The sequence below is a fragment of the Felis catus genome, chromosome A1 (genome assembly GCF_018350175.1).
Source record: "Felis catus isolate Fca126 chromosome A1, F.catus_Fca126_mat1.0, whole genome shotgun sequence".
Taxonomy (NCBI): Eukaryota; Metazoa; Chordata; class Mammalia; order Carnivora; family Felidae; genus Felis; species Felis catus.
The window spans coordinates 71,325,501-71,338,248 of record NC_058368.1 but is presented as its reverse complement, the minus strand read 5'-3'; the positions used below and the strand labels follow the sequence as shown (position 1 = coordinate 71,338,248).

The following is a 12,748-nucleotide window of genomic DNA, read 5'->3' as shown; positions in this document are numbered from 1 at the left end:
CTGATTAAAAATGGGCAGAAGACCTGAATAGGCACTTTTCAAAAAAAACAAAAACAAAAAAAACAATACAGATGGCCAACAGACACATGAAAAGATGGCCAACATCACTAATGATAAGGGAAATGCAAATCAAAACCACAATAAGATATCACCTCACACCTGTCAGCACAGCTAGACTCAAAAAGACAATAGTGGCTTAGTCAGTAAAGCATCTGATTCTTGATTTCAGCTCAGGTCATGATCTTCTAGTTTGTGACTGCAAGCCCTAAGTTGAGCTCTATGCTGACAGCACAGAGCCTGCTTGGGATTCTCTCTCCCACTCTCTCTCTACCCCTCCCCAGCTCATGCGCACATGTGCACTCTCTCTCAAAATAAATAAGTAAACTTAAAGTTTCAAAAAGCAATAACAGGTGTTGGAGAGGACATCAAGGAAAAAGAACCCTCATGCACTGTTGGTGGGAATGTAAATTGGTGTAGTCACTGCAAAAAAACAATATGGAAGTTCCTTAAAATATTAAAAATGGAGGGGTGCCTGGGTGGCTCAGTCAGTTAAGTGTCCAGCTCTTGATTTCAGCTCAGGTCATGATCTCACAGTTCACGAGTTCGAGCCCCACTGACAATGCAGAGCCTACTTGGGAATCTCTCTCCCTCCCTCTCTCCCTCTGCCCCACCCTTGCTCATGCTCACTCTCTCTCTCAAAATAAATAAATAAAAATTTAAAGAAGTGAAATATCCTATGATACAGTGATTCCACTACTGGGTATTTACCCAAACAAAACAAAATCATGAATTCAAAAAGATATATGCACCCTTATGTTTACTGTAGCATTATTTATAATAGCCAAGATATAGAAGCAGCCCAAGTGTCCGTAGATAGGCGAATGGATAAAGAAGAGGTGACGTGCGTGCACATACACACACATATACACATACGTATACACATACTGCAGTATTACTCAGCTTTAAAAAAAAAATTAGATCCTGCCATTTGCAACAACATGGATAGACCTATGATGCTAAGTGAAATAAATCAGAAAAAAAGATATACCATATGATTTCATTTATATGTGGAATCTGAAAAAAAACAAAAAATAAATTCATACCCATAAACACAAAGAATAAACTGATAGTGGCCAAAAGGGAAAGGGGTTAAGATATGGGTAAGTGGTTGAAGGGGTATGGGAAGTACAGGCCTCCACATATAGAATAAGTCACAGAGATAAAAGGTACAGCACAGGGGATATAGTCAATGGTACTGTAATAGCACTGTATGGTGACAGGCGGTAGCTACACTGTAGTGAGCACAGCATAATGTATAGAGTTGGGGAATCACTATGTTGTACACCTGAAACTAATGTAACACTGTGTGTCAACAATACTTCAGTTTAAAAAACAATTGATCGTGAAATACAATGCATAAGTGGCTTCTTGCTCCTTTTAACTTATGCCATTATTTTTTTTAACATTTATTTATTTTTGAGACAGAGAGAGAGAGAGCATGAACAGGAGAGGGTCAGAGAAAGAGGGAGACACAGAATCCGAAACAGGCTCCAGGCTCTGAGCTGTCAGCACAGAGCCCGACGCGGGGCTCGAACCCACGGACAGCGAGATCATGACCTGAGCCGAAGTCAGACACTTAACTGATTGAGCCACCCAGGCACCCCGAACTTATGCCATTTAAAACAATCCAGCGGTGCCTGGATGACTCAGTTGGTAGAGCAAGGTGACTCTTGATCTTGGGGTTCTAAGTTCGGGCCCCATGGTGGATGTAGAGATTACTTAAAAATAAAACATTTTTAAAAAATAAAATAAACCAGGGTCAACAATACTGATTTATTTTAACCTACACATATATATTCTATAAAAGCAGTAAGTGCATTTTATCTTACACTTTTGACAAAATATTTGACTCAAGGACATGTATATTTCAGTAAAACAGTTTCTCACCTTGACTACTCCATCAAAGCCAGGGATTGTGTTAACCTTTGCTTTCTTAGCTAATAATTTGCTTTCAATCTTGTCACCCATGGCTTGAATGGCATGTGTGTCAGGTCCAATGAAAATGACATCTTCTGCTGCCTGTGAAGAAATACAAGTCAAATTTTATAAGAAAAACAATACAGTGCTTGATACAGAGTCACAACCTTATAAAAAGAAAAACCCATACATATATTTACTAATCCTTTACCCACCCAAAACAACATAAAAGCAAGCATTTGAGCCAATATATTAAAATATATAATGTCGTATATAGTTAAAGTACACAAAGATATAGAAAACAAAGTCGGGTCAAAGAAAAATAACAAAGAAGAGTTCCTGCTTGATGTTAACAGTATTCTCTGGAAAAGCCACGGCTGTGGTGTTATTTTTTATATATAGTATGCTGCCACCTAACCTAAACAGTAGGTTCACCTTTAAAACACCTTATAAATCTTTGTATTCTCTAAACCCTGCAGCACACTGCCCAGTTCAACACAAATATCCACTTTTATTAAATACCAACTCTGTGCTAGGCTTAGAGCTAAACACAGGGGACAACATGGATGAAAACCACAGGATATCCGCTAACTCGAGGGAACGAGATCACAGACACCTCAGGGAAATAGACAAAAGAAAGTAGAGAATGTTTACATCTTTCTGACTATAAGAAATGAGTCAAGAATACAGTGGGAATTTACCAGGTAGAGTTACAGTTTCAACAAAAACTGTTCTGTATAACTCATATTTAGTTCCCCAGCAATAGATCTACCCCCTCTGTATTTGTGGTATTATAATGAACAAAATGCTAGTGAATTTTGCTAATGAACTAATTAGGGACAGAACAAAATATGATGTAGTTATTAGTGCCACTACAGAGCATGATTTACAGAAGTAAAGGTGAGCCTTGCTGAAGTAAAGAATGAGGTTATTGGGTAAAGAATGAAGATTAAACATAAAAAAAAGGAAAACCAGATTGTATGCTGGGCACCATCTGGGTAAGGTGCCTATCGATTCTCCAGTGATCTTTGGTTGGGTCGGTATAAAGAATAAACCGTGTATTTTATGTCTCACATTCTATCTATTGGCCTTGGCACCTAAAAAGACTTGCCTTGGGGGAGCTTCATTCTCCCTGTATTATCCAGAGTGGTTACTGCAGTGTGTTGCTTGGATTGGCCTCTCGGTCATTATGAACCAAGAAGATTACACACACCCACAGCAGAAGGTGGAAGGAGAACAGGGAATCAACAAAAGGAATGTACAAAGAGATAAATAATTAGGACATACGATGACTTAAATTTTGCACATGCTAAACTGAGAGGTCAATGAGATAGTGTTCAGAAAGCTGACAGAGAGGTCTAGAGGCTCTAAGATGAGTCCAGGCTGAGATACGGAGTTTCAAAGGCATTAAATGAAGGAAAGAATTGAAAGTTGCAGATGAAATCACTCAGATAAAATGCATAGAAAAGCTGATGCTTTTAAACTCAGGATGTATACTTTCCCTCATGCCCAAAAACAAGACAGAAGGGAATTTTTAGATTCTAAAATAATAAAGCCTCCTTTTCTTTGTGTGATAATAGGAATAGCCACCACCTTGCAAGTCTGGTTGAAGGATTAAATAAAATAATGTAAAACATCAAGCTGAATATCACAACTATCAGTTATCTGTTAACCAGAAGTCCTGATAAAAAGAGAACATGAGAATAGTATGACAGCAAGGTCCACAGGGACCCTAAAATACATCACAGGAACCCAAATACCTACAATTACCAGTTACAAATGGCATAATGCTAGGTAAGAAACCTTTTCAGCCAAAATAGATGCTCATAAAGTACCTCTCCATCAAATGTTTGTATTTAGTTGTAATAGGACAAACTTTTCTTAATTAAAAAAAAAATCTTTTGTGGAACCCCAAAATGTAGATAGAACACATGAAAAGTGGAGCTTCTCTATAAGAGGGGAATGTGACTGCAGGCCCGCATCTCCACATGCTGTTGGTCTCCAGCTCAATAAACTACCACAGCAACTACCATATTCATTTCTCTTTATCCCAAACCTGCAACTCACTAAATGCTAAGTCAAAAGAAAACAATCATATTTCAACTATCAACTGTCTTTCCATATTCTCATTTCACTTGCTAAGATGGAGGAATTTTTATTATACATGCTGTTTTAAAATACCACTATGCTAGATAGATGTAACCAAGTAGTCAGAATACCCACGCAGACAGTTCGAGAAATAATATAAATGAGAACATCCAAAATACATTACGACTGTAGAGTAAAAGTTCTGATTAACAAGGGCCCAACAACTAGGAACCACTCATCAACTAGATTTTTCTCATGCATTCTGATTTGAGAAAAATTACTCACCCCAAAATGCAAAAACTACCAAGAAAAAAAGCTCACATCAAGTATTTAGTAACTATTCTTTTCGTCCCATTCAACAGAAAAGAAAATTAGTCAGTAGTAAGCTGGGTAACTAACTACTCAAACAGATGTTCCAATGAACCAATTTCCTTTTTATCTACATTTTGGTAGTATTCCCTGGGTTAGCCTTTAAATGTAATTAAAGCAAAATGAGAATGCAGAATCCTGGCTCCTGACTCCCACAACTCCTTGACCAATAGAGCAAGGATGCAGTTAGGGTAAGACAGTATGATAACCGCAAAGTGATGGAACAGGTTTTAAAAGTTCTGAGATTTTGACCAAAGTCATTGCATGATTTAGAAGGTAAGGCAAGAATTTATCCACCCTCTTCATAATCTTCTGTTAACCCTGTATCTTATTGTTATCCATCTAATTGTCAATTTCCTTCACTCACAGTAAGTCTTTTTGACATCCCACAGCAATACAATTTACTTCTGAAAATATGCTTTTCAGGGACTTTGTAAATTTACCATGAATGATACATATAATACCTGAAGGCAGATAGATGTCTTACAGTCATGGAAAAAAAGTGTTTTTTTAATATTTTTTAATGTTCATTATTTATTTTTTAGACAGATAGAGACAGAGCACAAGTGGAGGAGGGGCAGAGAGAGAGGGAGACAGAATCCGAAGCAGGATCCAGGCTCTGAGCTGTCAGCACAGAGACCGATGCAGGGCTCAAACTCACAAGCCGTGAGATCATGATCTGAGCCGAAGTCAGATGCTTAACTGACTAAGCTTCCCAGGCGTCCCAAAAAGTGGGTGTTTTTTAAATGGCATTGGAAAACATTTTAAGAGTGATATACAGGAATATCCAAAAAGCTGAAAATCAAAATCCAAAAAGCCAAAATCACTGCTCTAAGATTCCTTCCCCTTCCTAAATTCTGTGATTTTATGATTCTGGTCAAATTTTGATAGAAGAATAAGAAAAAGGGTTGGTTTTGAACAGCATCTTAGGGGAATAATGAGATTTAACTTACAATAGGCTTTATGTTGTAAATGAAGAACAGAAATAATCATCACTTGTAAAAAATGTCTGATGCATAATAAATTCTCAGAAATACAAGTTACTAAACTGTTTTACTATGAATTCAGATTTCTTTTAAATGCATACACATTAGGCTCACCAAGAATTACTACTTCGATGATTGTAAAACCAGGGTCAGACAAGAGACATAGCCATGAAAAAATTGCGGAACTGCCCAATGGACTCAGATTCCAGACCTTAATGTATTCCTTGCTAAAAGAAAGGAATAATACAAAATACACTTCAGTTAGAAAAGGTCAATTCAGGATTGGTGCAGGGAACTTAGTACATGAGATAAAAAAGCGAGCCAGTGAAAAAGCTTCCAAAAATAGTATGATTATGTCAAAAGCATATAGTAGCAGATAGAAAGGTTAACTCTTGAATATGGTAACAGTATGAACATCAAAAAGAATTGGAGCGCCTGGGCAGTTCAGTCAGTTAAGCGTCTGGCTCTTAAGGTTGGCTCAGGTCATGATCTCACCATTTATGGGTTTGAGACCTATGTTGGGCTCTGCGCTGACAGCGTGGGGTCAGCTTGGAATTCCTTCTCTCCTCTCTCTCTGCCCCTCCCCTTGCTGGCACACACATGCTCTCAAATAAATAAACTTACAAAAATTAGTAATAGGGAGATTACAAGGTTAATTCATGTTCTCAAGTCCTCAGAATAAACCTTTTCCTGCTATCTCTGTTCAAGTACTTAAACTTCTTGGACATGTATCACTCATTTAAAAAAAAATATGCAGCTCTTTTAAAAAAGCAATATAGAAGAAAACTAACTTCACACATAAAACTAAGGAAATAAAAAGGTCAAGATAAAATCCCATACAATGTTTTTGTAAGGAAAAAAAATATGGACGAGAATACTGTATATGAAGGAAAGAAAAAAAAAAAAGAGAAAAACATACCAACACATAATAGATTAAAACTGTTACCTGCTGTTTCAAAACAAGCTGAAAAACATGTTAAAGTAATAGAACACATTATAAAACATAAGTCAGTATTAGAAATGTTCAGAAATGGGGGCGCCTGGGTGGCGCAGTCGGTTAAGCGTCCGACTTCAGCCAGGTCACGATCTCGCGGTCCGTGGGTTCGAGCCCCGCGTCAGGCTCTGGGCTGATGGCTCGGAGCCTGGAGCCTGCTTCCGATTCTGTGTCTCCCTGTCTCTCTGCCCCTCCCCCGTTCATGCTATGTCTGTCTCTGTCCCAAAAATAAATAAAAAACGTTGAAAAAAAAATTAAAAAAAAAAAAAAAAAGAAATGTTCAGAAATGAAGTGACTGACCTCAAGATGCAATCAGAAATTAAAATATCTTTCTAGAAATGAAGACGAGCCCAGAGGAAACTCAAGAGTGAATAAAGAAAACAGCTAATGCCTTACAAAAAATAGAAAGTGAAAGAAAGACATTATTCTAAATTTAAACATCAAGAAAAAAAACTATTTTTAAAAGACGTAAGAGAAAATGACAAAATAAAGAAATCCAACATATGGATAAGAGGAGTCTTTGAAGTAAATTAAAGCAAATACTAAAAACTCTATTTCAAGAAAACCGTCTTAAAATTGAAAATACATAGCAAAAGAAATACTACAGTAAACCTGAGAAATTCAACCCAGAATGACACATTCTAGCAATACTGCTTAAAAGAAAAAGAAAAAATGCAAGGAAAAAAAAGAATATGTCATTTATATAAAAGAGAAGTTTAAATTATCACCAGACTCTGGGGCGCCTGGGTGGCTCAGTCGGTTGAGCGTCTGGCTTTGACTCAGGTCATGATCTCGTGGTCTGTGAGTTCGAGCCCTGTGTCGGGCTCCGTGCTGACAGTTCAGAGCCTGGAGCCTGCTTCAGATTCTGTGTCTCCCCTTCTCTCTCTCTGCCCCTTTCCTGCTCATGTTCAGTGTCTGTCTCTCAATAAATGTTAAAAAAAAAAAAAAAATTTTTTTTTAAATAAATTATCACCAGACTCTGACAACAATAATCCATGCCAAAAGAAAACTGAATAAGGTGGTCAAGAAAAAGTATGAGCCAAGGATTTTAAATCCAACAAAACTGATGTCCAAGTATTGCAGAGTAAACATAATGATAAGCAACAACTCCAGGCCTTTTTCTGAGGAATCGAGTAAAATAGGGGTTTGCAAACTACAGGCTTGTGAGCCACATATGGCCTTCTACCTGTTTCTGTCCAGTCCACACTCTAAAAATGGATTTTAGGGGGGAAACATTTATGGAAAAAAAATTAGAATACTGTATCATGACATATGTAAATTACATGAAGCTGAAAGCATTAGTTTACATGTTGTATGGCTCCTTTCTCATGACCACAATAAGACTATTTGCAACACATTGGATGGCCTGCAAGGCCAAAAATAATTGCCACCTGGACCTTTACAAAAAAGTTTGCCCACTCCTTTACTATAGAATGAGCTTCAGAAAACCAAAATGACTAAAAAGAGGTCAACATAAATGGTCTATAGCTACCTGAGAGAGTATACTTTATACTAGCTGTATTTTCTGACAGTACAGATACAGTACAACTACTTTTAAAGCGAGGGAAGAATAGAAAGATGATGTGTAAAACTTCTTTAATGTTTTCAGTAATCATATCGGTGTTGACACTGCTATCCTGAGGTTGCTGTGTGTGTACTACTGACAAGTAATTATGAAGGCTTCTAATTTCATCATCTCCCCTGTCCCTGAGAGTCAGAACTCTAAATACGAAAGAATGACAAAGAAGAGGGTAAGTAAAAGTTCTGCAATCCTGAATTTTAATTAAAAGTATCACTATAAACACAGGAGGTATTTTTAATCTCACATAAAGCACAGTCTATATACTTTTATTTCATGTTATATATACAAGAAAATTGTTGCATATTTATAATATAGTATATATATTATGCAACATCTATATTATATATTTAGATTTTATGTACCCTATTTGGGCTTGGGGATAGCATTATATCCAAATACACATATTAGGGGCACCTGGGTGGCTCAGTCGGTTGAGCATCCAACTTCAGCTCAGGTCATGATCTCACAGTTCATGAGTTCGAGCCCCGCGTCAGCACAGAGCCTGGAGCCTGCTTCAGATTCTGTGTCTCCCTCTCTCTCTGCCCCTAACCCACTCACATTCTGTCTCTGTCTCTCTCAAAAATAAATAAACGTTTAAAAAAATTTTTTTAATAAATACACATATTAAATGTATTAGAATGTTATATATTCTATTAATGGAACATTGTTAACACATACATCATACGTAATACACATATATAACATAAAACATGTTAAAAAATAAACTTGTTAACACACATATCTTCCTGGCCCTCTAAACTGAAAAGGCCTACAAACGGTGACCATGAGTAGCAATGACCATGTCTGGCATGCTGTGGCCTCCGATACCATTTTTTAAAAAACCAATGCATCTTGATAAGATGGCTGATTAAAGGCCTGGAGCAGGAAATGTAAAACATAAGCCTAGAATGTCTTGTTAGACCAGAGAACAAGGAAGCTATAAAAGATTACGAGGTCAAGTCAAAAAGAGCATGAACCAACTTAGGACCCACTGGCCTAAGAGAAACAACTTAAGCTTCACTAATAATTCCAACAGATTTAAGCCTACAAAATATGTTTTAATCTATGATTTCATAATGACACTTTTTATAAGAACTGGGTCAATTGTGAATGATAAGGAACCGATTCATTATCTCAAAAACATAACATAAAAGTAAAGAATTAGGCATTTATCTTGCTCTTTCTATAGGAGTCGTACCACTAGGTAACCAAACAATAAATGTGGCAAAGAGTCTCTTTATAAGTATATTCTAATTAATTAATGAAAAAGATGTTAAAGTATCACCATTTTGCAATCCAGTGAAATACTAAATATTGACAGTAAGCATCGACAGTTGCTTAGATCTTAAAAAGTGCTAACAAGACACTAATGTGCTCCTACAGTCTTGGCCAAATGCATCAAAACCTGAATCTGATCCCTTCTCTGAATCCAGGTGTAGGAATCCAATTTGTAGAAAATGCCAGGAATGAAGGAAAACACTGACCTGCAACTCGAGTCTGCAATAAACTAAGTCAAGTCTGACAAAAATTCTACAAGTCAATAACCCAGGGTTCTTCAACAGAAAATTGTAAGGAAAAGGTATGAAAAGAGAACCTATGGATTAAGAGAAATTTAAAAGACATGAAAGCTTAAAATAAATGGGCAAGACAAACCATAGTGTCTAGGGATGCACGTTTGGACCACAGAATTATTTTTAAATGCAAGAAAATGATTACTACAAAAGTCAAGTAGTGAGCACATATAGGGAAAGACTGGAGGCTAAGATGGACATGGGTCACATGGACAAGAATCAGGGCAAACGTCTCATGTCTAGACCTATGTAGTGATTCCGAGATTAATTTACCCTAGGCAAGCCACACATTTGTCTTGCATAGTTTTTCCTGTATCTTTTGTTTTATGATAAAAATTTCAAAAACAATTTCACAGTAGCCATCAGCTTATAGGAGTGAAACCAATGGCTGGACCAGGAGCAGACAAGTAGGGGGGTGAACACTCCCACCCTCACCATCCAATATTCTACCAGAGGCCTCAGGCTGTGCAGTGTACCTGTGTGTGATTAAAGAAGACTGGAGTCCAAATCCTAATTCATTTTCCTCCACGTGGACTGTGGGGTATCAATAAAGAGGGGTGCAGAACAACCCTAGAAAAGGGTGTCATCAGCCTCCAACGCCCTACATTTACAAGAGTCATTTTCTTTAATGTGCTAGTCAGCTCACCATGCATTAAGAACCCAATTTATGTGACTAAAAAAATTAGGATTAAGAACATTAATGAATTTTTTTTAATTTTTTTTAACGTTTTATTTATTTTTGAGACAGGGAGAGACAGAGCATGAACAGGGGAGGGTCAGAGAGAGGGAGACACAGAATCCGAAACAGTCTCCAGGCTCTGAGCTGTCAGCACAGACGCAGGGCTCGAACCCACGGACGGCGAGATCATGACCTGAGCTGAAGTCGGCCGCTTAACCGACTGAGCCACCCAGGCACCCCAGAACATTAATGAATTTGACTGATATGGGAGATAGGTGACAGAGGAGAGACAAAGGTTCTATTTTAAAATTCTAAATGTAAACATAAACACAATTTTTTCATTTGTTTGGGATCTTAATCACAAGATCAACTGAAACTTAATGACATACTTACAAACTGTATTTAGCTTATGGTACACTGTATATGCTGTGACTTAGTTTAACCAAAGGAATCTGTCTCTTTCTCTTTCAATATTACCAGTATCTGGATTTCATTCAGTCTAGTGTATATTTTGTATTAAGTGTCTACTTGGCATAGTGCACTCAAGTAATATTATTACTTCCAGATGATCGCCATGTACAATATTTAGTTAGAGAAACAGACTAGTAGTAACTTTCCCCACTGTAACAATTGGCAGAAGTCAGGTTTTCTAGGTGAGGAATATAGTTACACATAAAACCTTGTTTTTCATTCACAGGAAGTGAGCATTACAGCAAAAGAAGACTTTCTACTTCTAATATTTGGTAGTGGAATGATTCCATTTCTACTTTCCAACTATTACTAAGTCAGAAAATGGTTAAATTTCTTTTATTAAATGTTGGGTTTCTGACAAAGGTACTTAGGGCAAACAAGAGGTTTTTGATACATTTGGTACATTTTAATTTAATAAAAACCTTTTTAAAAAACTATAAATCGCTGAATATCTCTGTAGTTCCTGGGTCAGCTTTTCAAGCTCACAGGGAAAATGTTTTTGGTTTTTGTTTTTTTTTTTTAATTCTAGTTAGTAGATCCTATATTCACACTGGAAATGTTCTTTCCACTTTAGAAGATTAAGATTAAAGTCTGTCGGTGTTTGCCATCTCTTTTGTGCCTATCTGGTTTTTTCTTTTTATTTCCTTGTAATCAGCACTGAGATCTATTTCCAGAGTCTAACTGATTGTAAAGAAGAAAGACGCTGGGCACTTAAGCTTCACCGTTCTCTACTCTTTGTGCAGATCAGGATACTAAAAAGAGATGAGTTCACATAAACCTGAGTGGGCTGTTAACCTTTTTTTTTTCTTCAGGGGAAATGTAGATGCAATAACATTTCCAGCTGAAAGACTCATTCTAAGTTCCTAATGTTTGAGAATGCAAATGAAGTATTTTGTCTTTTCTGTGCCTGGAGGTGTTATGTGAGAAAACAGAAAGAGGTTTCTAGGATTAGTTCCACAGATTTCCTTTATCATGTAAACTCTCAGACTCCTTGCAATGACAAGAATCAAAGAAAAGCAATAGAGAAAATACCCAGAGAAAATAAATTCAATAACTTCCTCAGCAATCGCTTTAGAAAATTAGAGTTAAGTAAAAAGTCAGATGTTGGGATGAATCCTAGCCTCCCCTCCTTTAAAGAAACTCTAGTTTTAATATTTAGAACATTTTAAAAAATACATTAGCAAAATACTGGCAATGAGTTCAATAACACTAAATTTTCTCAGAAGAAATTGCTAAATTTATCACCCAGAGACCTGGCATCTTCAAGAAGTTAATTTATATTATAATGGCAATAATGCTTTCATTAAAGATACAGGTACACATTTTCAAGTTTTTCTTTTAGAATGTATGTTTTTTAAAGGACAAAGTAAGAAGCTTCACATTTAAATTTGTTATGTAGTGCTAAGGTTCTCCTTATGTAAACTGGACACAGAAATTAGTTATGAAGTTGTAATTTCCTTCTATGCTCTTCACATAAAATATTTTATATCCCCACATTCTGGATATTAAAAATGAGGTGCTTTCATTTCTCCCTGATCCAATTATTTTTAATGTTTCATGAATACTAAAATTAATTGGTACTTTTGGATTGAAAACAAATACTTTTCTAGTACAACTTTGGAATATACCATATAATAACTATGAAATTAGATAAGCAATTTTACAGTGTAAGTAAAAAAATAACTTCAGATTTAATAATACTTGAATTAGCATGAGGGGGTGTTAATACAGATGTCTCATGACTCAGCTTCCTGTTCATTCCTCACAGTCCATTAATATTTACTGCCAGTAGTGACTAAGAATAGTAAGGTGGTAAACTGGTGAAAGGCCAGTGAACTTTTGTTTAGTCCAAATATTAGGTATTAAATTTAATTTAAATTTTTTAATTGCTCTGGGATATGATCTGAATTATGTACCTTTCTTATTTCCTTTGAAAATATTTATGAATTTATTGTAAAATTTACTACAAGCAGAAGTCCTTCCACACTCCTTGCTTAATTTACTGCTTTCTGGAACACATCAAGTTTTCGA

General features: G+C 36.4%; 1 protein-coding gene across 13 annotated transcripts in view; it reads right to left on the bottom strand.

Annotated features, from left to right (window-relative positions):
• Positions 1–12,748, bottom strand: part of PCCA (propionyl-CoA carboxylase subunit alpha) — a 415,541-nt gene that overhangs the window by 297,757 nt on the left and 105,036 nt on the right. For all 13 annotated transcript variants that reach the window (XM_003980503.5, XM_003980505.5, XM_003980504.5 and 10 more), the window contains one exon: positions 1,948–2,079. In XM_003980503.5, coding sequence (XP_003980552.3) covers positions 1,948–2,079 — 132 coding nt within the window. The remainder of the gene's footprint in view (positions 1–1,947; positions 2,080–12,748) is intronic.